Genomic DNA, 26,029 nt, shown 5'->3' with positions numbered 1-26,029 from the left:
CCAACCTTCCAGACATGAGTATCCACATACTTCAATATTGTTCTAATGAACCAGCCTACAGTCTTTACTTGTCACATCTATACCACATTTACAAAATTCTCTTCTGGGGCTTCTTTCCCATTTTTCTTCTGTCCAAGCACTTCTTTACCTCCAATAGCTCCAGCAATTACTTACATGATACGCCACATACAGTATATATGGTGCTTTTGCCAAAAGTCTGCTGGTTCCCTAAAATTTGGTCTACAGTGGTATCTTAACCTGAAGCCAGTCAGTATCTTAGGAAAACAAGAATCTGAGTCAATGTTCTGCCAACTACTGATTCAGTTTCTGTCCAACGCAGTGTTGGGTGTTCCTGCCCATGTTTGTGTATTCCATCTACTACTGTTGCTTTCTTCATAATGTAAAATAAACCAAAAAATTCTAACAGGGAGAGTGGGATAATAATGGTCACAACTGATCTGCAGACTCGGAATGACTTACTAACTGCTCTAAAATTTGGTTTACAGTGGTATCTTAACCTGAAGCCAGTCAGTATCTTAGGAAAACAAGAGTCTGAGCCAATGTTCTGCCAACTTCTGATTCTCTTTCTGTCCAACTTTTAGGATTTCCTGCCCATGTTTGTGTATTCAATCTACTACTCTTGTTTTCTTCATAATGTAAAAAAAATTCTAACGGGGAGAGAGGGATAGTAATGGCCACAACTGGTTTACAGACAGAATGAGGGATGAGCTTGGGTTCAATCCAAACCCATGCTCTGCTGAGCCTGAAAGAAAGTTGTCTGTGCTGTCCCAGTCAGTTGTGACCAATGGTATCCCCAATCCTGTGGCCAAATTAGATGGCCATTAGATGCCACATAGCCATATTAGGTCAATGACACCAACATCCTGCTCATTTATGTACACACAACTGAAGAACTAGCAATGCCCCCGCGCGCAGCTGATTGGGCTGTGGTTTGGCCATACTCGGGAATTCAAGCGTAGATATCTCACCAAGAATTATAAAAAACTGTGAGGTGGTTTTATCCTCCAGTATCTACCAAACGTTGAAATATCAGTTTTGTGTGAACAACCCTTTAAATATGTTTGTCACCCCAGTGACTTTGAGCAGTTTCCATACACAACGTGCACCAGAAAATCTCTTTTGAACTGACAAGACAATTGCTAAAGCAATTATGCCACCAAGGCTCAGAATGCACCATTGTCAAACCTTCATCTCTTGTGTGATGGGAGAGAGAGTCTTCCTCCCCCAGTTTACTTCTACTTGTCAGAGCAAAAGCTGTTGACAGTTAATGCAGATTACTGCATTCCTGATGAGAAAATCAATTTGGTTGTCACCTTAGAAAAAGTACAACCACAATTCCCCCCAATACCTACTAGGAATAACTTATAAAACCTAATGAAGAAAAGATTCTGTGTTGTTCTTAGCCAACAATAAGATCACAACTTTTGATTTGTTTCTTTTCCTTGAAAATGGTTTATCTCCTTTCCCTTACACAAAGAAGGGGGTGGGGATATTCAATGATCTGTGCCATCAGTGCACTAAGGCTGGACAGCCAAACCATCTCAGGGAGACCTTTCAGCACTTGTCATTTTTTTCAATGTATTCATGAGCAAAAAAAAAAAGTACAAATAAGAGGCAGTCCATTGTTTTTAATAGGACCTGTTCAGACCAATGCATTGCACTGCAGTGTTTTGGAAAATCCAGCAATCTACATTATGGGTGTATTAACCTGCACTGTCACCGAAATCAATACAATTAAAAAATGCAATGCAGTACAACGCGTCCAATACATCACAACAAGGCACACTGACACAAAGAATGTTAACACATACAGTGCCTTGGAAAAAATGATTCATGCCCCTTGAAATTTTCTACATTTTGTCATGTGACAACCAAAACGTAAATTTATTTTATTGGGATTTTATGTGATAGACCAACACAAAGTGGCACATAATTGTGAAGTGGAAGGAAAATGATAAATGGTTAAATATTTGAAAAGTGTGTAGTGCATTTGTATTCAGCCCCCCTCTGGAGTCAATACTTTGTAGGACCCCCTTTCGCTGCAATTACAGCTGCAAGTCTTTTTGCGGATGTCTCTACCAGCTTTGCACATCTAGAGAGGAACATTTTTGCCCATTCTGCTTTGCAAAATAGCTCAAGCTCTGTCAGATTGGATGGAGAGTGTCTGGGAACAGCAATTTTCTAGTCTCGCCACAGATTCTCAATTGGATTTAGGTCTGGACTTTGACTGGGCCATTCTAAAACATGAATATCCTTTGATCTAAACCATTCCATTGTAGCTCTGGCTGTATGTTTTGGGTCGTTGTCCTGCTGGAAGGTGAACCTCCACCCCAGTCTTAAGTATTTTGCAGACTCTAACAGGTTTTTTTCTAAGATTGCCCTGTATTTGGCTCCATCTATCTTCCCATCAACTCTGACCAGCTCCCCTATCCCTGCTGAAGATAAGCATCCCCACAACATGATGCTGCCACCACCATGTTTTACAGTGGGTACGGTGTGTTCAGGGTGATGTGCAGTGTTCGTTTCCCACCACACATAGTGTTTTGCTTTTAGGCCATAAAGTTAAATTTTGGTCTCATCTGACCAGAACACCTTCTTCCACATGGCTTATCGCAAACTGCAAACAGGACTTCTTATGTCTTTCTTCTTGCCACTCTTCCATAAAGGCCAGATTTATGGAGTGCATGACCAATAGTTGTCCTGTGGACAGATTCTCCCACCTGAGCTGTGGATCTCTGCAGCTCCTCCAGAGTTACCATGGGCCTCTTGGCTGCTTCTCTGATTAATGCTCTCCTTGTCCGGCCTGTCAGTTTAGGTGGACGGCCATGTCTTGGTAGGTTTGTAGTTTTGCCATACTCTTTCCATTTTTGGATGATGGATTAAACAGTGCTCTGTGGGATGTTCAAAGCTTGGGATATTTTTTTATAACCTAACCCTGCTTTAAACTTCTCCACAACTTTATCCCTGACCTGTCTGGTGTATTCCTTGGTCTTCATGATGCTTACTTTGTCTCTAACAAACCTCTGAGGGCTTCACAGAACAGCTGTAGTTATACCGAGATTAAATTACACACAGGTGGACTTTATTTACTAATTAGGTGACTTATGAAGGAAGTTGGTTCCACTAAATTTTAATTAGGGGGATCAGAGTAAAGGGTGCTGAATACAAATGCAAGCCACACTTTTCAGATATAATTGTAAAAAATGTTTAAAAACCATTTATCACTTTCCTTCCACTTCACAAGTACGTGCCACTTTGTGTTGGTCTATCATATAAAATCCCAATAAAATACATTTATGTTTTTGGTTGTAACATGATGACAAAATGTGGAAACTTTCAAGGGGTATGAATACTTTTTCAAGGCACTGTATGATATTGTGTGAATTCAAATCCTGATTCAAGACAAAGAGTACTTTAATTAAAGCAAAAATAAAAGCACTAGGTGTAGAGTTCATGATTCTTAAATACTGTAATAATGCTAAGTATAATTAGTGCAGCTCCAATTTTAACTATCCTTGTTTTGTTCCAACTATCATTCTTTTGGGTTTTTTTGAGCATATTATTTTGTTTAATTTTTATTTTGTATAACTTGAGCACAGCCAATAAATATTGGCATGCATACTTTCATACTTAAATTTAACACAGTTACAATGCTGTAATGAATGGATCAACCCGCAAGCCTCCCACCCAGTGAGAACCGGGGAGGAAATCCTTTATTAAACTCATATTTCATTAAATACAAACATACTGTACTAAAGAAATTAAAAGGAAAAAAGTAACAATTTAATATTACAGTTCCTCTCATTGAGGTTGATTTACTAAAGGAAACCAGGGTGTTCACTTTTCAATGAAATTTCCATCACGGCTTAGTAAATGTGGCGAAACTGCAATTTGAAAATAGAACCTAATCACTAGCAAAAAAAAAAAAAAATCACTTTCCACTTGCACATGATTTCATGATTGATGTCAGCAGAGCTTGACCTCATTTATTTAACCTCATTTATTATACCTCAATTAAGTGGTTCTATGAGCAGAAGGTTTTTCACATTCATGCATGCTATGCATGAAGGTAAAAGACCTTTTGCAAGCAGCTCCACCCCAGACCCCTAAAACACTTGCCTAATCCTGAACTCTCTCCCTCCTCACTAGCTCAGACACAGCAGCAGGAGCCATTGGCTCCTGCTGTTGTCAATCACAGCCAATGAGGAGGAAGTGGGGGCAGGGCCAAGCTGTGCTCTTTATGTTTATGGACACACAGAGCAGGCTTTGAAGCGAGCACAAACGAGTGCCCCCAGAGCAAGTGCTATGGAGGAACTCGGCAATGGGGAAAGGCCAGGGGACCTGAGAAGAGCAGGATTGGGTCTGATCTGTGCAAAACCATTGCACAGAGCAGGTAAGTATGACATGTTTGTTATTTAAAAAAAACTGAACTATTAAAATCACTGTAAGCTTGCAAAGTGAAACTTCCCTTACAAAGTGAACAGTCGTTTTTCCGTTAGTAAATCAACCCCATTGCCTCCTCTAATCTAACCTCAACAGAAAACATAAAATTTTTTGCACCCCAACGAGCAATCTCCACCATTAACTGTCAACTTATGAGTCTTTAAGGATGTTAACTGGCAACTCAGATGTATATCAATATGATATCTTTATTGGTTACAAAATATTGGTTCAGGATCTATAGAAGCTGACGCATTTTGGCAAAAGTGTTACGTGTTAGCACCTGTAGATCCTGTACCGATATTTTGTAACCAATAAAGATATCATATTAAGAAGCATCCAAATTGCCAGCTAACGTCTTTAACCCAGTATGCAAATATGCGGCCTATCGGCGGCTGGGCCTTGAGGCCGAGCGGCCGCATATTTGAGTACCATTTGTAAACAAAGATGTGCTGAGAGCTCGCGCCCTGCGCGCTCCCAGTACATGTGTCGGTGTCTCACGGAAAGGTCCCAATCTCTCCTTGCAATCAAGACCTTTCCGATCATGTGACTGCCGTGACAGCCTATCATGGTGGTCACGTGACCCTAAACCCCGCCTCGCCTCCCGACGTCGGAAACCCCTTAAAGGGTCGGGAGGCGCCGGCATGAAGGAGGTAAAGACTAAATTGAGACAAGTGAACGTTTTAGCCTGTGAACCGGCCTCCAGCTTTCATTAACAACACAGCAATTCAGCTTGGGTGAGTTTAATTTTACACCAACTTATGAGTAAAGATGTATCCATCTTTTGTGTACAGAATTCCTATCGTGGGATCTATACTACTTGACCTCCTAATGGGACACCCTACCCAGTGTATAGTGGGGTTTTTTTTCAGAACACTTCTAGCTTTCCAGTGGTGCTTTTTTCTTGTTTTGTTCTCCCTGGAATACCATGCCATCAACTATCATTCTCAAAAAGCTTGAAGTAAAATTAATAAATGGAATAAAACACAAATAACTCCAATTTATACTGTATACATTAATTGCAAACTTGGCCTCCAACAAATTTAGAAGAACGTTTTGCCACTTTTTGTAATTTTTTCACAATACGTAGATAACAATGGATCAACAACTATATTACTTTAGTTGAGCCTAGAATCATTACATGTTTCCAATTACTAACTATATTTCATGAGTTTCAAGGAAAGAATAATCTATCAACTGGGACAGAATATTGATCATGACACTACTCCACCACAGACTGGTGATTAATTTTCCTACAGATCCATGAGTCTGAAAAGCAATGAGTGGGTGGATTCTCTACTCATTGCTCTCTTATTGAGACTCTGGGCAATGTAAACAGGCTTCAGCAAAGTGTTTCCACCTCTTCAACCTGTTTGCTTGTTCCTCAGCCCTGACATTCAAAGATCTGATCTTATCTCCAGGCAACAGTATGGAAAGATGAAAAGAAACAGTATAAAAGCCAATGCAAAGAAAGGAAAATCTGCCTGGGGAACTACTCAGGTGAATGACTGGTCTTTTCTGCCATAGGGGAAATGTGAGCTACAAAGATAGCCCTTCCACCATTAGAAGATGCCTTTGGTACATGGTCATCCCTGCTGTTGGCACAGGTTTGATGTTTTAGTGTTTAGTACTTTTGCCTTGTAAAGCTTGGGCCCTGGATTACATTCTCACCAAAGATACTATCTGCATTTTCCATACAACCTGAGTTCCTACATCACTCCAAAATCATACTGGTAGATTAATTAGATATAAATAAAAGTGCAGCGCTAAGTAATAAATCTGAAAATTGTCCACTATAAGTCCAGTTCATATAAACATGCCAGGTGACAAATAGAAATCAACGATGGTGATCTGTGAGGAAGTAGCAGAAATGCTCACTCACCAGAAGGTGGATATACATAAGCAGAATATATCAAAAGCCCATGGATCCTCGGTCAAGAAGAAACAGGTCTTGCCCCCAGCCTTTGCAGCTGTTGGCTTGTAGTTTTCAATGAACTACAACGGTGCTCCACAGCACCATTCCAAACAACCCCTCATCTTGAAGTGATCCTCTCAGCACAAGAATCCAAGCATCCACCTAAGAGGAGGAAGAATTTTGCTCTGCACCCTTAAGGAAAGGAAAGGCCAATCCACGGTGACCAGACCTGTTTCTTCTTGACCGAGGATCCATGGGCTTTTGATATATACTGCTTATGTATATCCGCCTTCTGGTGAGTGCGCATTTCTGCTACTTCCTCACGGATCACCATCGTTGATTTCTATTTGTCACCTGGCACGTTTATATGAACTGGACTTATAGTGGACAATTTTCAGATTTATTACTTAGCACTGCACTTTTATTTATATCATTCTGTATAAGTATTTATTGGTTACTTAGAGTGCCTAGCTGCTTTCTAGGATCAGCGCTCATTTTTTTTCATTTTGGTAGATTAATTAGGTCTTGCTAGCACTGGCTCTTGTGAGAATGACATAGGACTGTAGATTTCTCTTTAAACTGTAGGAATTTGCCCATGCTATATAGTAGAGTACATTTTAAACAGAGTCTCCTATTGGTTGTTCGACACATTAACATGGAGATGCATACTTACAAAAGACCACTCTACGCTGTACTTCGGCGAGCCGCTGAACTTCGGTGTACACTTTAAGACTGCCTCTTGTCCAATTTCAATTTCAACCTTTGGGGGGACGGATACCATTACTGCACAGAGACAGCCTGCAAGATAAAGCAAACAGAGCCATTATTATCGAAGCCAGTTCAGTGCATGGTCCAATCTATGATGCATCAAAGGCTTGGTTAAACATTCAGTCCTCAGAAAGCTTAAAGTGTATCTCTAGGCAAAGTTTCTGGTTTTGGGGTAGAGTGGAAAAGGGTTAGACACTCTGTCAATTTGTTATCTCTGTCTATTTCTCCACACTCCCCAATTTATAATGGTGACCATTGTCACCGGGAAAGAAAGTGAGGAGAAATCCAACATTTTACAGACAACTGGCTAAGTGCAGAATTTCCCTCACTCTATCACAAAGGTAAATTTCCTCCCGTTGACTATACATACGTTACATTACTAAGGCGCCATGAGTTACTATGAAGTATGAACATAAATATTTTTGGAAGTAGTTTTGGTAAAGGCACAGTGGAAAGGGGAACATATATCACCAAAGGACAAATCTTGATTGCCACTGAATTGTTATAAGGGCCCTTTCACATGGGCGGACTGATCAGGTCCGCCTGTCCGTTTTTCAGGCGAACCCAATCGGATCATGCATTGCCCTCTATGGAGCAGCAAATGTAATCTGTAATGTGTCCTTTTACACCCGCCTGCATCCAATCCTATCCGCTAAAAACAGATGGATGGGGACAGGGGCGGACTGACAACTCATGGGGCCCCCGGGCAATAGGGGATCATGGGGCCCCTGTGTCCTTGCCCAAACTCAAAAAAGCCTATGAAAAAGGTACCAGGGGCATCTCATGGGGCCCCCTACTGACCCCGGGCCCTCGGGCAATGCCCGAGTTTCCAAATGGTTAGCCGCCCCTGGATGGGGATCTGTTCCCCATCTGTCTGGTGTATCGGATGACAGTCAGATGTAAATGGACAGATGGTCCATTTACATCCGACCGCCCCATAGAGAGCAGCGGGCTGTCATTCGCCTGCTCAGCGAGGATCAGTGGATAAATCCCTCATTGAGCAGGCGAATCTGCTTGACGGAATCCACCCATGTGAAAAGGTCTGTACAGTTCTGCCTTATCTCTTAGGGGTTACTTGGACTTTTTATTGTTTACTGTATTCTTTCCAAATGCTAGCCATCCACAGCTCAAATTTTATCAGATTCCTGATAAATTTGCCAAATTTCGAGCTGTGGGTGGCCCTGTTATCACCTGGCTCGACTTAGGCACCATGTACACGGGACGTTTGGAAAACACATCTGAATGAAGCAAACTGACTGCTGGAAAACGTAGGTTAAAAAACGGCTGTTTAGCCACGTTTGCATACTGCGTTTATGCGCGTTTATGAGCGTTTGCGCTTAGAAGCTTTTTTTTTTAAGATAACCTCAGGAGACCTTCCAAAATGCCTGGAATGCACTGAAAAACAGTAAAAAATTAACTATTTCAGACATATTGAGAGAAGTAGAGACAGCAGTATGTGTTGAGATGACCTGTCTTTTCTGGTTGTATTCACTATGGATCCCATCATGAGCATAATGCGGCACATTCTACCATTTTTTCTTCACGCAAAACCTGGAATTGACTGCGCTGGTGTAATAGGTCCATTTGAATACATGGAAAACACTTTGCATGCATTTCCGATGATGAAAAAAAGGCTCTGGACAGCATTTGGATTATGGAACAGTTAAAAAATGCTTTTAAACGCAAACGCTTCTAAACACGGTTAGCCGCATTTACAAGAGTTTATAAGCGTTTGGCGTTTGAAACGTGATAAAATCTACTCCTGAACACAAGTTTGGTGCGTTCAAAAAAAACGACTGTAAACTCAACCGCCTGTTAATGACAATATGTACATGGACACATAGGAAAACATTAGGGAGAGTTCAGGGGCTGCTGAAAAAAACACAGAACAGCTCCTGAACGTCAGTTTATCAGCTGCAGTGTACATGAACCCTAACATTGATTGAAAATTCAAGGAAGCCAGGAAACAAATTGTTAGTAGAACATTATCGGATTCATTCCTTTCAGATACAGGCACTGTTCAGGTATTCTGACAGCCATGGGTGTCAATGGCTGTCAGAATATAATACCCGGCAGGCGAGATTTCGACACCCCTGTCACTTAGTGAAGATTGAGGAAATCTAATGATCTGAGAAAGCATGCCTGAGCAAGTGTTAATAACAATCAAACAACTGTCATATAACAATGGGGCTCTCAGGATTACAGGACAAGAACGCAAACGGCTTTGATAAGTAGATTTTGCCTTTTTCAGCACCCCAATTGCAGTTGCCAGTGGTGAGCCTAGGCAGAAGACAAATCAGTCTTTATGGGAAGCCTTAAAGCTTAACACTGAATTGAAATGTCAACTTTGGAAAGGAGAGAATGCAATGGAATAAAAGCATACCTATCTAACCCTGGGAGGCTAATTAGCAATATTATTGCAATGTCCATTCCTGGCTTCTTCTCTTTAATTCCCAACCACAATAGGGTGGATTTACTAAAACTGGTGCACTCAGAAAAAAAAAACATTTGCACTAAACAACATTGTACTAATCTGGGTTCAGAAGAGCCGACTCACAACCAGAGTTCCAGTTCATCTCACACGTGTTCAGTAGGGTTGAAGTCAGAGTTCTGTGCAAAACACTTGAGTGCTTCCATTCCAAATTCATCAGATCATGGGGTAGATTTACTAAAACTGGAACACTCAGAATCTGGTTCAGCTGTGCATGGCAGACCATCAGCTTCTAACGTCTGCTTGTTCAATTAAGCTTTGGCAATAAAATCTGAAAGCTGATTGGTTTCTATGCAGAGCTGCGCCAGATTTTGCACTCTCCAGTTTTAGTATATAACCTCCAATCAGGGGCGGACTGACAACTCATGGGGCCCCCGGGCAATAGGGGATCATGGGGCACCTGTGTCCTTGCTCAAACTCAAAAAAGTCTATGAAAAAGGTACCAGGGGCATCTCATGGGGCCCCCTACTGACCCCGGGCCCTCGGGCAGTGCCCGAATTTCCAAATGGTCAGTCCGCCCCTGCCTCCAATGCATTGTTTCAGAAACTGTTATGAGTGCAGAAAATGTGCTATAAGAGAAGAATCGGACAATTCATTTTTTAATGTTCTAAGATTTCAAATCGGGAAAAAAAAGGCTCGCATTTCAAATAATTAATTGTCTTCTTTTAAAATGTAACAAAAATGTAAATATGCCCACACATATCTAGACGTTTTTAAAAATGATCAGACTGTCATGGGTGTGAACAGCTTAGTACAACTTTCTCAACCTACTTCAACCTTTGTTTCCGAAAGAAACCCTTAAAATAATGTAGGTATCAGGCAACCCCAGCTAAAATAACTTTGGGAAAATGTGCACATAGATGGTCAGTGGTAGGAATGTCCTCTTAGAGTGGTGGTCAAAATGGTCCTCCTTGCAGACAGCTAAAAAGACCATTGACATTATTATTATAGAGTATTTATATAGCGCCAAAGGGTTTGCTCAGCGCTGTCACTGGCTCTGCCAAGTGGGGTTGACCCCAGAAGTATGTATTCAACATCAGTTTGAAGGTCAGTCAGCCACGGCTTCAGGAACCCCTAGCAACCTCTGGAGCAACCCTATAGTTCCACAAAACCCTGGTTGAGAATGCGCAGCATAATAAAAACCTATAGCACAGACGTCATCATAACACAATTCTATTAATTATCTAATATACAGGGTGTCCCTAAAGTCTGGACACATAGGCAAAATGAATACTGAGAAAGAAACATATAGTTAGTGATATTTCCTAGGTGTCCAATGGTGGAGGATCTGGGGGTTCTGGTAGATCACAAGCTTAATAATGGCAGCAATGCCGAGCTGCGGTTTCTAAAGCGAGCAAAATCCTCTCTTGTATTAAAAGAGGTATAGACTCCAGAGAGAGGACTCTGTACCGGGGGAGGTACAAATCATTAGTAAGACCTCATCTGGAATATGCAGTTCAGTTTTGGGCACCAATTCATAAATAGAACATTGGGGAGCTGGAGAAAGTACAGAGAAGGGCAACCAAACCGATAAGAGGCATGGAGGAGCTCAGCAATGAGGAAAGATTAGAGGAACTTAATTTATTCTCTATTGAGAAGAGGAGATTTAGGGGGATATAATCAACATGTATAATACATAAGGGGGGATATGATCTCCATGTATAATACATAAGGGGGGATATGATCACCATGTATAATACATAAAGGGGGGGATATGATCTCCATGTATAATACATAAGGGGGGGATATGATCTCCATGTATAATACATAAGGGGTGATATGATCATCATGTATAATACATAAGGGGGGATATGATCTCCATGTATAATACATAAGGGGGGATATGATCTCCATGTATAATACATAAGGGGGGATATGATCTCCATGTATAATACATAAGGGGGGATATGATCACCATGTATAATACATAAGGGGGGATGTGATCACCATGTATAATACATAAGGGGGGATATGATCTCCATGTATAATACATAAGGGGGATATGATCTCCATGTATAATACATAAGGGGGATATGATCTCCATGTATAATACATAAGGGGGGATATGATCACCATGTATAATACATAAGGGGGGATATGATCTCCATGTATAATACATAAGGGGGATATGATCTCCATGTATAATACATAAGGGGGGGGGTATGATCACCATGTATAATACATAAGGGGGGATATGATCTCCATGTATAATACATAAGGGGAGATATGATCTCCATGTATAAATACATTAGTGATTCATATAATGAACTCAGTGTAGAGCTATTCACCCTGAGGTAATCACAGAGGACAAGGGGGCACTCTTTACGTCTGGAGAAAAAGAAATTTAATCTTCAAACACGGAAAGATTTCTTCACAGTAAGAGCTGTGAAAATGTGGAATAGACTCCCTCAAGAGTTGGTTCTGGCCAGCTCAGTGGATTGCTTTCTAAAAGTCCTGGATTCTTTCTTAGATACACAGAATATAACTGGATACTAACATTTATAAGTAAAGTTGATCCAGGGAATATCCGATTGTCTCTCGGGGGATCAGGAAGGAATTTTTTCCCTGCAGGAGCAAATTGGATCATGCTTTGCTGGATTTTTTTGCCTTCCTCTGGATCAAATGTGGGTATAGGATTATAGCTTTTTTATTATTTTTTTTAATGGTTGAACTGGATGGACTTTTGTCTTTTTTCAGCCAGACTAACTATGTAACTATGTGCACACTTTAGGGACACCCTGTAGATACACTTAGCATGCAGAGCCAGATACACTGTGCAGAGCCCAGGTAACATGGCTCTATCCCATTTACTTAGATGCAAAGGACAAGTGCACACCAGACCAAGGTTACACCAGAAGAGATAGTGCTTGTGTGGAATGATAAATCCCACATGGAAAGGTCATTCTTTGCTGTGTGACGCTCATGGTATGCAGCATGAAGAAATATGAGAACCCACAGGAAGGAAAAGCAAGGACCACATAGCATGATCTAAGTGCACACTGATTCATAAATACAAATGTATGCAGGGAACACGAGGTGTTCAAATTGGGCAATGCCGTTAACAAGATCATGTGTGCAATAAGACTGAGTCTGACAATTGTTGGCTGTAAGATACAATGTGAAAAGAACAAGTGTCACCCAGAGCAAATAATTAAAATTCATGTTTCACTGAAGTGGATTCAATTAAACGGAATCTGGTTAGTTTCTGTTTCATGCATTGTTATTATACAGGATTTGAATCACCAACAGTTTGTACAGCGCTTTACAAAACACAAGGAGACAGTACAGTTAGAATACGGGCAGCACAGTGGCTAAGTGGTTAGCACTTCCACCTGGCAGTACTAGGGTCGTTGGTTCGGATCCCAGCCACGGCACCACCTGCCTGGAGTTTGCATGTTCTCTCTGTGCCTGTGTGGGTTTCCTCTCACATTCCTAAGACTTGCTGGTAGGTTAATTGGCTCCTGTCTAAATTGTCCCTAGTATGTGTATGTATGAATGTGAGTTAGGGACCCTAGATTGTATGCCCCTTGAGGGTTAGGAACTGATGTGAATGTACAATATGTGAAGCGCTGCATAAATTGACAGTGCTATATAAGTACCTGAAATAAATAAATAATACAATTCAAGACAAGAAGGTTAGGAGGGCCCTGCTCACAAGAGCTTACGATCTAATAGGAAGGAGCAAGTGGTAATAAAAGTGATAAATATTGATGATATGGTATGGTATATCCTGAGGAAGTCACGTGTACCAATCGTGACATAACGTGTAGATACGCCAGTGGGAGGGGCCTAAACGGACCATGCAGTGATGTCATATCCAGCGTGGGTGCCATTTTGGTGCACCCTATCAGGATCCACACATGCAGTACACCCATGGTGTGGTGAAAAATGCTGATGAATAGCTGGAAAAGTGTGAGTAGAAAATTGTAGTGTGGCTTTTAATAAATTAAACGGTTTTACACTATGTTGGATCTTTTGGCTTTACTGGGGATGCTTATGGAGAGACACCTGTCCTAGTATCAGGAGGCATTAACTGGATACAAAATCCACTAGAGGAGGAGAGTCCCACCACTACTGTTGAGGAGGATTCCACTTGCTTGGAGGAACACAAAGAGGCATTCGTAGCTCATTGGTCCTGAGGGGCCTGGGCAGGAAGGTGAGGGGGCACCCCTGTCACTGTGGATTCACATTCAGTTTGGAGCAACTGCATGGAGAGTGTTTTTGTGTTTCACCTATTAGGACATTATAGATGTCACTGGGAGTGACCACAGTTTTGTATAAGGTTTATATTTATATAAGGGATGAGATATATTGGCACAGAATATAGTGTATTTTTATGTTCATTTGTATATGAATTTGTAGCGCTGCACTGTTGATTGATTTCAAATATTGATGATGAAACTAAAAGCTCAGCTTTTAGGTGTCTTTTCACATTGGTTTACTTAAAGTAAACCTTCATGATTTTATACACAAATGACTTCTCCAAGTCAGATTAAGACACTTGGACAATAACCCCCAGAGACTACAAAGCCCTTATGATTAGTCACTATCTGAAACCAGTCCTTCCCAACTCCCAGACCTTGAATGAATAATGAGTAACTTGCCAATGAATAGCAAAGCCTCTAAAGCACACATATTAATTCCCCAGTGTCTTGAGACAAGATTTTTAAAGGACTAATAACTCGAACAAACAAGCACTGCCAGCTTTAGGTTAAATGGTTCTTTGAGAAAAGCTGCCACTCCTTTTTGGTGGCCTTAAATATCCCCGGATATCATTAATAAAAAAAAAAAAGAGGAAAAATAAAAAAAAGAAATGCAATGCTTTATAGGCACTTTTGTGTCACAGTGAGCATAGTTAATTAAAGGTGGCCGTACACATGATTCGAATTTCAACCAATTCCAGCCGAAATTTGAGTCATGGGTGGCCCTATCAGGACTCCTCCGCTTAACTTTTTTCAAAGGACCTTTTCGGAAAAATCTTAAACAAATAGTGCCCATATCCAGTCAGATGCAAACTCTGCCCAACACAATAGTCAGGCGGCTGTAGCTCTTTCACAGTGCATGGATCCAAGGAATGAGTGAAGGGACAGTTGATTATAAAGCCTTCTATTTCCAGGTTCTGTTTTATGACATCTTTTAACCTCCCTGGCGGTATGATTCTTTCCGATTTTTTGTGCTGAAAGCGGTACCATTATTTTGCATGGAAATATGTAGTTTTTTATTGTAGGCTGTAATTTTTAGGAATAACTCACTGAAATCTATGCGAACAAGAGTCTATTAAACATCCCGGGTATGATAAAATTTGAAACACGAAATCATAAATTATAATTTAATAAATAATCATATAATAATAATAAATTTAATTCAATAATATAATCAAGCCAAAAACACTGAAATTTGAAATACAGAGGCAAATTCGCACATCGCTGAGCAAAGTCACAAAATAGTTTTCAGTGTCTGATGACGAATTTCCCCCACGAATCATTATCACTCAATTCTGCAAGTGGTTCTGATTTACTATCGCTGTTCTAAAACCGCTTTTGACGTAAAGGGACGCTTTTTGGACGCCATGGACTTTTCTAAGTTTCCAGGCAGAAAGAACATTCAAAATGCAGGCAGGGCACAGGACAAAGCAGTAGGGACAAAATATATGTGAAATGCATTGAAACAGCAATGACAGCAAAAATGACATTTTTTAAAAATTTCAAATTTCCTGGCGCCCGGTACATCCCGACGTCACAGGGACCAGAACACAGAAGCCGGATGCCGGCATCGGCCGGAGATGGCCGGGCACGTGGCAGGGGAAACATCGCGGGAGCGCAGGACAAGGTAAGTGCTGCAGGGACCCCCAGAGCAACGCCGCATGGTAAGCCCGAGTATAGCTCGGGGTTACCGCTCTTGGTATAGAAATTTTACCCCGAGCTACACTCGGGAATACCGCTAAGGAGGTTAAAAAAAAAAAAAGAGGTAAAATAAAAAAAGAAATGCAATGCTTTATAGGCACTTTTGTGTCACAGTGAGCTTAGTTAATTAAAGGTGGCCGTACACATGATTCAAATTTCAACCAATTCCAGCCGAAATTTGAGTCATGGGTGGCCCTATCAGGACTCCTCCGCTTAACTTTTTTCAAAGGACCTTTTCGGAAAAATCTTAAACAAATAGTGCCCATAGCCAGTCAGATGAAAACTCTGCCCAACACAATAGTCAGGCGGCTGTAGCTCTTTCACAATGCACAGATCCAAGGAATGAGTGAAGGGACAGTTGATTATAAAGCCTCCTATTTCCAGGTTCTGCTTTATGACATCTTTTAAACTAAAGAGAATAAGGCAAATTGTTTTTTCAACAGGTTCACTTTAATTCCCCCTTACCAGCAGCATATACAGGTGAAACTCGAAAAATTAGAATATGGTGCAAAAGTTAATTTATTTCAGTAATGCAACTTAAAAGATGAAACTAATATATGAGATAGACTCATTACATGCAAAGCAAGATAGTTCAAGCCGTGATTTGTCATAATTGTGATGATTATGGCTTACAGATCATGAAAACCCCAAATCCTCAATCTCAGAAAATAAGAATATTACATGCAATCAATAAAACAAGGATTGTACATAGAACAATATCGGACCTCTGAAAAGAAGAAGTATGCATATGTACTCAGTACTTGGTTTGGGCCCTTTTGCAGCAATTACTGCCTTAGTGCGGCGTGGCATGGAAGCTATCAGCCTGTGGCACTGCTGAGGTGTTATGGAAGACCAGGATGCTTCAATAGCGGCCTTCAGCTCTCCTGCATTGTTCGGTCTCATGTCTCTCATCTTTCTCTTGGCAATGCCCCATAGGTTCTCTATGGGGTTCAGGTCAAGCGAGTTTGCTGGCCAATCAAGCACAGTAATTCCACGGTCATTGAACCAGGTTTTGGTGCTTTTGGCAGTGTGGGCAGGTGCCAAGTCCTGCTGGAAAATGTTCAAGTTCAAGTTATAGGTTACGCAGTGCCAGGTAGATGGCCCATCACTGTCATGTAGAGTCATATGGAAGGAAAGAATCTGACTGTATACTGCAGGCAATAAGACACTTTTCATACAGGAAGACCGAAACTTGTATTTCACAGAACAATAATTAGGAACAGAGTATGCTGTATGCTTTGAATGACAGGTTAAAGTAATCAGAGGAAAACTGTCTCACGGTCCTAACCCAGTTCTGCTATTTCTAACTGCAAATATTTTTTCTATTTCTGGTGATGTGGGAAAGTAGACAGCAAGCCAGACACACAAACCAGTCCTATATATGTATATTTGGTATGACAATTTTATCTGTTTTTGCTATTTAAGTCACAACTTTGGCTAATCTAACTCAGGAAAACGTTAATATTTTTCCTTTTTTGCTTCATATTAATCTGTCACGTACAGCAGGGATTCATATGGGTATCAGCCTAAAAACTCATGCATACACGCACATGAAAACAAAGTATATGCGTTGTCCAGAGCAACCAGTTCTCACCAAAAGAATCTTCCTATAATTTTCTAACTCACACCAAATAACGGTTGGAATGTATGCTGCTGTGGCCAACACCAGTATTTTTTTTAAGAAAACAGATATTGAAGCATCTGCTAATGACCTAAAGTGGTATTAAACCCCAAATCAAACATTTATTATATTGCAGCTTACCAATTCTTAGGTGTGATGGCTGCATTAGTTTTCTATTTTAGGCTTTCTTTCTTCTATTTTCATCTGGCGATCCAGTCTGTTGTTTTTTAAAAGAACAAGCTCTCCAGCAGAATGTATCAGTTATATGGATGAGACAAACCATTTAACACTGACAGGGGTGCTTACAATGATCAGCTTTTATTTGTTTATGTAAAACCTTTATGCCGAAAAGAAAATAAACGTTGCTCTAACTGCCTATAAAGTGTAAGCTGAAGTTTGACTAGTATATCTGACGATCTCCTTCCCCCACACTGACAATGCTCCTGTACAAATGTGGCTCCTGTGCCCCTTCATCCAGAGTTGTGTCTGCATAACACAGGAGGTTTGTTACTGGCCAGATCACCAGGTGAAAACAGAGGGGAAAAGGCCTAAAAAAAAAAGAAAACCAATACAGCCACCATATCTAATGATTGTGAAGCTGTAATATATAACATTTTTGATTTTGGGTTTTATACCACTTTAAGTATAGATGATATTTATGGATCTCCTGGATGGGAACTTCAGCAAAAGATGGGTACAGATGGAAGGATCTGTTGTGAGGTTTATAGGTCTGGGGAACAGCCTATTTTCTCCTTCAGTTATTAAAGATAAATTAGCAGAATACTAAAAATTGTTCAAAAATCTAAAAACATGGCAAGATCATTTATGTGCATTATGAAAAGACCTTTATCCAAAACTGTTCATTCCTTTAAAGTAAATCTTTTCTGAAAGAAACATGGAATCTGCCATTGCTAACCTCCCCTTGTGAAAACGTGCCTTGCTGTTTATCTAATCCAGAGGTCTCCAAACTTTCTAAACAAAGGGATAATTTACTGTCCTTCAGAGTTTAGGGGGGTCAGACTGTGGCCAATGGGAATAGAAAAGGTCCCGATGTCAGTGGGAGGAATAGTGCCCCATCATTGGTGTCAGTGGGAGGAATAGTGCCCCATCATTGGTATCAGTGGGAGGAATAGTGCACCATCATTGGTATCAGTGGGAGGAATAGTGTCCCATCATTGGTATCAGCTGGAGGAATAGTGCCCCATCATTGGTGTCAGTGGGAGGAATAGTGCCCCATCATTGGTATCAGTGGGAGGAATAGTGCCCTATCATTGGTGTCAGTGGGAGGAATAGTGCCCCATCATTGGTATCAGTGGGAGGAATAGTGCCCCATCATTGGTATCAGTGGGAGGAATAGTGCACCATCATTGGTATCAGTGGGAGGAATAGTGTCCCATCATTGGTATCAGCTGGAGGAATAGTGCCCCATCATTGGTGTCAGTGGGAGGAATAGTGCCCCATCATTGGTATCAGTGGGAGGAATAGTGCCCTATCATTGGTGTCAGTGGGAGGAATAGTGCCCCATCATTGGTATCAGTGGGAGGAATAGTGCCTCATCATTGGTATCAGTGGGAGGAATAGTGCCCCATCATTGGTATCAGTGGGAGGAATAGTGCCCCATCATTGGTATCAGGGGGAGGAATAGTGCCCCATCATTGGTATCAGTGGGAGGAATAGTGCCTCATCATTGGTATCAGTGGGAGGAATAGTGCCCCATCATTGGTATCAGTGGGAGGAATAGTGCCTCATCATTGGTATCAGTGGGAGGAATAGTGCCCCATCATTGGTATCAGTGGGAGGAATAGTGTCCCATCATTGGTATTAGTGGGAGGAATATTGCCCCATCATTGGTGTCAGTGGGAGGAATCGTGCCCCACCTTTGGTGTCAGTGGGAGGAATAGTGCCCCACTTTTCGTGTCAGTGGGAGGAATAGCACCCTATTGTTGGTGTCAGTGGGAGAAATTGTAACTTACCATTGGTGTAATTGGGTGAAATTGTGCCCCATTATTCGTGTCATTGGAAGAAATGTTGCCCCTTCATTGGTATCTATGGGAAGAATTATGCCCCAATTGTTGGTATCAGTGGGTGAAATAGTGCCCCAAGGGCCAGATAAAAGCAATCAAAGGTCCACATTTGGCCACTGGGCCACATTTTTGGAGACCACTGATCTAATCAACTGCCTTCGGTACTTTCTAAAACACGGATAAGGAATGAATATGTAGACCAAGAGCTCTGACTTCACTTTGAGCCTATTTTTTGATCTGTTGGGGTGCATTAATGTGTAGGTTGCATTGCATTAGGCTGCCCTTTCATTACCAATGGGTTGCCAAGGCACCAAAATGTGTTAAAAAAAACTTCAAATGACCCTACTTTAACAACACAGAGCACCAAAACGCACGGTACATGCACTGCATTCTACTGTTCAATGCCTTCACAATGAATGGCACCACAACACACACCACATAGAGCACATGAATTGTCGTACACTGCAGAAATATACAATGCCATGAGTATAAATGTGAATGGGCCCTTTAAATTCACTGGCTGCATCCTTGATCCAAATCAATACGTCAGAAAGTACTGAGGCCAGGGACACCCAGGAAAATATTATTTTCAGACTGAGGCAGGGGCGGACTGACCATTAGAGCACTCGGGCATTGCCCGAGGGCTCGGGGTCAGTAGGGGGCCCCATAAAATGCCCCTGGTACCTTTTTATAGGCTTTTTTGGGTGTGTTTTGAGTGTGGGCAAGGACACAGGAGCCCCATGATCCCCAATTGCTCGGGGGCCCCATGAGTTGTCAGTCCGCCCCTGGACTGAGGTCATCAAGGATAGTCTACATATTCCCCTTAATAGAGGTTTCCTTTAAGAATCATAACAGCAATGATATATAGAACAACTGGCCCACATTTCGGGTCCCACATTCTAAATTGGTCCATTTCTTCACCCAGTCCATAGGAACTATTGTGATATAACTGCACATGTTCCTTGTAAATGCACATAGTAATTGACAATGACAGCATAGAAACTTGTCTGTGGGAATCTAGCACTTTTCCAGGACTACTACAGTAATTCTCAAAAGAGGACCATTCAGTCACAGGAGCTATGCTGTAAAGACTGGGAGGGAATGTTAACACCCAAAGGATTTTTTTTAGAAGATAAGTCAAGGAAACCTGAAAAAAACAGATTACTTTCATTAATTTTTAGTAAACTGATGAAAAAAAATAGATTGAGATTGAATGAGAATTTGAATGGTAAAGATTGTTTCTCAATGTAATAAAAAATTATTTCTCATTATACTGAATAAAGTTGTATGAGAATGGATGCCAGTGTATTATTCAACATTTTATGAACCTGAGGTGAACGGGTGATGGATGTGGGTGGTGGGACATTACTATGGTGGTGTTGTTTGGGCTACTCCAGGTGTCTCCAAACTTTCTTAAGAAAGGGCCTTCAGACTTGAGGGGGGCCAGACTGTGCCCAATGAGACTAAACAATTTTTGGTATTAGGGGGAAAAATTGTTGGTATCAGTGAGAGGAATAGTGTCCCATTTTGTTTTCAGTGGAAGGTATAGTGCCCAGGGGCGAACTGACAACTCATGGGGCCCCCGGGCAATAGGAGATCATGGGTCCCCTGTGTCCTTGCCCAAACTCCAGTGCCCAAGTTTCCAAATGGTCAGTCCGCCCCTGATAGTGCCCCATAGTTGGTGTCAAGGAAAGGAATAGTGCCCCATTGTTGATATCAGTGGGAGGACTTGTTCCCCAATGACAGTGTCAGTGTCAGGAATAATGCTTTAAGGTCCGGATAAAGGCAAGCAAAGGGCCACATCTGGCCCCAGATCCGAAATTGGAAGACCACTGGTCTATCCAGTCAGCCAAGTTCTATAGCAATCAGTTCATCGCAAATTATATTTAAAGCTTTGGTGATTACTGGATGGCTAAACCACCTGAAAATCTCTCACAACCCTATGGGGTTGCAAGGTCTGTACACCTACTATGACCATTATGGAAGCTTTCCATATATCTCACTGATGGAGTATCCAAGACAAATAAACACCCGGTGATTGACTCCATCTATGATTACAATATCACTTTTTGGTGGATTGGCCCTTATGATCCATTTTCATAAAAGGCAATCGTATTACATTTGTGGAATACAATTTTGCACCCTGAAGACAGATATGCCGAAGATTCTTCGAAAAAAAAAAAAAAGGTGAGAGCGGGTAACCAAGCACTCAGATGGCAAATTGTGCCAGATTAGGCCACTTGGCATGCAAAGCATTGAACAGTAATCCTAAATCTCTTAAGTGTACTTTAAATTTCCAGATTTATTCGCCAATTTGGAGCTTCGTAACGAATAGATCCCAAACTGAGGCTTCTCTTCTGTTGCTGCATGTGTCTGCGATGAATGATAACAACATTACATCATTAGGTGGACATACATCAGCTACCAATTCACTCTAGCTGAGGATAGCCCTAAAAGAATGTGGTGAATACCAATGCCATCCTCAAGTGGTGGCCACTGCATTACCACATAAGGACTCTGCCTGATGAAACAACCTCTATTGATTGGCAAGAAAGGCTGGACAGGTACATTGGCAGGACAAATAGACAAGTAAGGCACAATAGGAGGAACCTTTGAATGACATACCAGCTTTTTGTTGCCAATTTCGCCAAAATTTTGCTAAAACCTGCAACACATTATCAGTGCAATCCTACTTGAAACTCTTTTCCTGCTGCTCAGTTTGCTCATCTCTAGTCATGACTTCACATTCACGTGCACATACCAAACTCTCCCTGCTGCCATGCCGTGCTCACCAAACCATGCACTATTAGTACGAACCCTATTGTTGCTAGCAGTGGTTGAATAATTAGGTGGCAATTAATTAGCAGTTTTGAGGCTAGGCTGCCCTTCAATACAGGATGCATGCAGATGCATGATCCGGGATGGAGAGCAGACAGGATCTGGTTGTTGTGTGTAAACTTGAGATGCCAATCTGGGTAGTAGGGCAAGAATTAAAATTGTGCTTTGTTTAAAACTGAAAATGAAAGTGTTACTAAAGCCAGGATCCTGTATTCACTATATCTGGTCTCCCAGACCAGTAGTAAATATAAATGGCTAAACACCTTTTCTTATCAGAAGTATATTGCAGTCTTGTGACTTCTATCAGTGTCCAGCTGAGCACATGGTTAAAGCTTGTAGGAGGAATTTGCATTCTGCTGTGACTGTCCTATGAGGCTGCATAACCCCTGACCCTCTGTCTGGACAGTGGCTGATTGGCCCTGTGCTGACCACATGCACTCTCCCAAAGAAAGAAAAACTCTCTGGCAATACACATGAAACTGAGCATGTGCAGAGTGAATCCTAGAGCTTTGTACTGTCAGCAGATGGATTGGGGGCAGTAGAAGTAGGGGAGGATCAGAGAAGACAGGATCAAACAGCCTTTTTACGCAATGCAGAGGACTAACCCCTTTGTTCCACAGTGAGTATAGCAAGCATACTTTACTGCCTATACAGACTGATTTTTTCTGTTGTGGGTATAGTAATACTTTAAGTCTTGCAATGCATTTGTTAGGCAAAAACTGCCTTCTGAGCAGGGGCAGACTGACCATTTAGAAACTCGGGCACTGCCTGAGGGCCCAGGGTCAGTAGGGGGCCCCATGAGATGCCCCTGGTACCTTTTTCATAGGCTTTTTTGAGTTTGGGCAAGGACACAGGGGCCCCATGATCCCCTATTGCCCGGGGGGCCCCATGAGTTGTCAGTCCGCCCCTGCTACTGAGTGTTCCCTTTTTCTATCCAGGAATAGCTATAATATACTCCATTGCGTATAACTGGCATGTGCCAAAACATTGGGGGCACTTGATCCTCTAAACATACAAGTGACCAGGTGCTGAAGTCAACACCAAGATAATACTGGTACCTGGCTGCAGTAGATTACGTGAAAATCGTGTGGTCAACTTTCTGACATTGGCACTCTTGCCAATGCCAGTGTTGGCCAATGTGACATGGAACTGATCTTTAAACCCTTCCACTTGCAATCTCTTTATCAGTGTTCTCTGAAATGATCACCCATGGTGTGGATATTTTAATAAATTTCCTTCACACTGAAAGCCATCAGCCAAAACTTCATGCAGTTTTTGGCTCCCAATCCCAGCTGACAGTTGGGGTCCCCACCATCAATGACATAATGACCACAGGCAGGCCAAAGGCTTCAATGACAAAATAAAGACTTCAGCCAGCAGATGAACACTGCCATGTTCAGGCTGCAGAGGGATCTCCCCTGGCCTGTACTTAGTAGTGTCGCTTTCAGAGAACAGTTGCAGTATAAAAAATAATACATTGTTGTAAAAATTAGAAGCATATTTTTCTACATCTTTTGCACAATTAGCAGCCTATAATTAAAGACAGATTTGTTTTTAAATTGAAAACAGAACCATCTAATAGCCATTTATGTCCTTTAAAAATATAAAAAATATTTAATTATGCAAACAAAATTAGTCATATGGATATTATCAAGTTTACTGATGCATGGTGAATTAATTTGATTTGGACATCCTGCCGTTAGTGACCACAAGAGTGGTCACAAGACAGAAAAAAGTGTCTGGACAGATTGTATGGGCCACTTGGTTCATTTCTGCTGTCAATCTTCTACATTTTTATGAATGGGTTAAAGCAGTGGTCTCCATAGTGCGCCAGGGGGACAGATGCAACCCTTTGCTAGCCTTTATCTGGCCCTCAGGGCACTATTGCTCCCAGTGACTCCAACAAAGGGGCATAATTCCTCCTACTGACACCAACAAAGGGGCATGATTCTTCTCACTGACACCAATAACTGAGCACTATTCCTCCCACTTACACAAATGACAGGGCACTATTCCTCCCATTGACAACAATGTTGGAACACTATTCCATCTACTGACAACAATGATAGGGCACTATTCCTCCCACTGACACCAATGACTGGGCACTATTCCTCCCACTGACACCAATGACTGGGCACTATTCCTCCCACTGACACCAATGACTGGGCACTATTCCTCCCACTGACACCAATGACTGGGCACTATTCCTCCCACTGACACAAACGATATGAAACTATTCCTCCCATTGACACCAATGATGGGGCACTATTCCATCTACTGACAACAATGATGGGGCACTATTCCTCCCACTGACACCAATGACTGGGCACTATTCCTCCCACTGACACCAATGACTGGGCACTATTCCTCCCACTGACACCAATGACTGGGCACTATTCCTCCCACTGACACAAACGATATAAAACTATTCCTCCCATTGACACCAATGATGGGGCACTATTGCTCCCACTGACAACAATTATGGGGCAGTATTCCTCCCACTAAAATCAATGATGAGACACATCTCACTGACACCAATGACTGGGCACTATTCCTCCCACTGACACCAATGACTGGGCACTATTCCTCCCACTGACACAAACGATATGAAACTGTTCCTCCCATTGACACCAATGATGGGGCACTATTGCTCCCACTGACAACAATTATGGGGCATTATTCCTCCCACTGATACAAATGATGAGACACATCTCACTGACACCAACGATGGGCACTATTCCTTCCACTGACACCAATGATGGAGCACTGTTTCTGCAATGACGACAACTATGGGGCACTATTCCTGCAATGACGCCAACTATGGGGCACTATTCCTGCAATGACGCCAACTATGGGGCACTATTCCTGCAATGACGCCAACTATGGGGCACTATTCCTCTCCCTAAAACTAACGATGGGGCATTATTACCACTTATGCCAGGACATTTTCTACTCTCACTGGCCACACTCTGCCCCCTAAAGTCTGAAGGACAGTAAACTGGCTCTTTGTTTAGAACGTTTGGAGATCCCTGGGTTAACGGAAAGCTCCAATCACAGTCATTATGCTCTACCAGACAAACATAGGAAGATTCTTGCTGCACTTTCAGTCAGAGCTTTTGATCTGCAGAATATTTACGGATCAATGACTGAAACAACTAGATAAGCATTACAGCCCGGCAAGTAGCATCTTCTTTTACATGACAATGACTCCCTCAGGGAAAATATCTTTTCTGTACTGGTGGCTGGACTAGGTGCCAAGCACTCAAAACAAAGCAAGATGAGAACCTGTAGTTGTCTATAAGGGGCTGTAGAAATAGGGGCTCCTCTATGTAGCTACATACAGCACCCCCAATCAAATGGGATCAAACATTCCTTTTAGTCTGCTAAACTGCCTTGGAACAATAAAGGCTGCAGCCTGTTTGTTCCTAACTTCCCTATTCACCCAACAAAAGAACTAGAGAGGATATATTTGTTCTCTACTTAATATAACTATGGCCTTTGCAAACGAGGATCCATTAGTGGCATAACGCTGCGAGAAGCCGCATTCGTGATGAGATTGCCATTTTACAAATTGCTGAGCTCGTTTAGCCGGTAGCCCTCTTTCTAAAATATCATCACCCACTGTGCTGTAAATTCTAACACTATCAGGGGAAATTATAGAGAAATAATTTAGGCAGGCTCTCAGCAGCCCTTTACTCTGAAATACAAAGAGACGTATGTAAATGAGCAAGATGCAGCTCAGAACAGTGTACCGCATAGGCATATAAAACTAATCTATAATGATTTCTCAGGCATTTGATATAAATTTTCTGTAGGTTTATACATTTTAAATGGATGTTTTATATAATGATGGGACATTATTCCTCCCACTGACACCAATGATGGGTCACTAGTCCTCCCACTGATGCCAATGATGGGACACTATTTCATCCATTGACATGAACGATGGGGCACTATTCCTCCCACTGAAGCCAATGATGGGACACTATTCCTCCCACTGACACCAAT

At 41.8% G+C, this 26,029-nt stretch overlaps 1 protein-coding gene across 1 annotated transcript in view; it reads right to left on the bottom strand.

The window, feature by feature from the left end:
* BCAM (basal cell adhesion molecule (Lutheran blood group)) overlaps positions 1-26,029 on the bottom strand; it is a 154,547-nt gene that overhangs the window by 62,326 nt on the left and 66,192 nt on the right. The window contains exon 2 of the mRNA XM_089655206.1: positions 7,050-7,174. Within this exon, the coding sequence (XP_089511332.1) occupies positions 7,050-7,174 (125 nt within the window). The remainder of the gene's footprint in view (positions 1-7,049; positions 7,175-26,029) is intronic.

Source organism: Staurois parvus, unplaced genomic scaffold (genome assembly GCF_062004578.1).
Source record: "Staurois parvus isolate SC_StPar_1 unplaced genomic scaffold, SC_StPar_1.0 ptg000827l, whole genome shotgun sequence".
Taxonomy (NCBI): domain Eukaryota; kingdom Metazoa; phylum Chordata; class Amphibia; order Anura; family Ranidae; genus Staurois; species Staurois parvus.
This window is presented reverse-complemented; position numbering and strand designations above follow the sequence as displayed.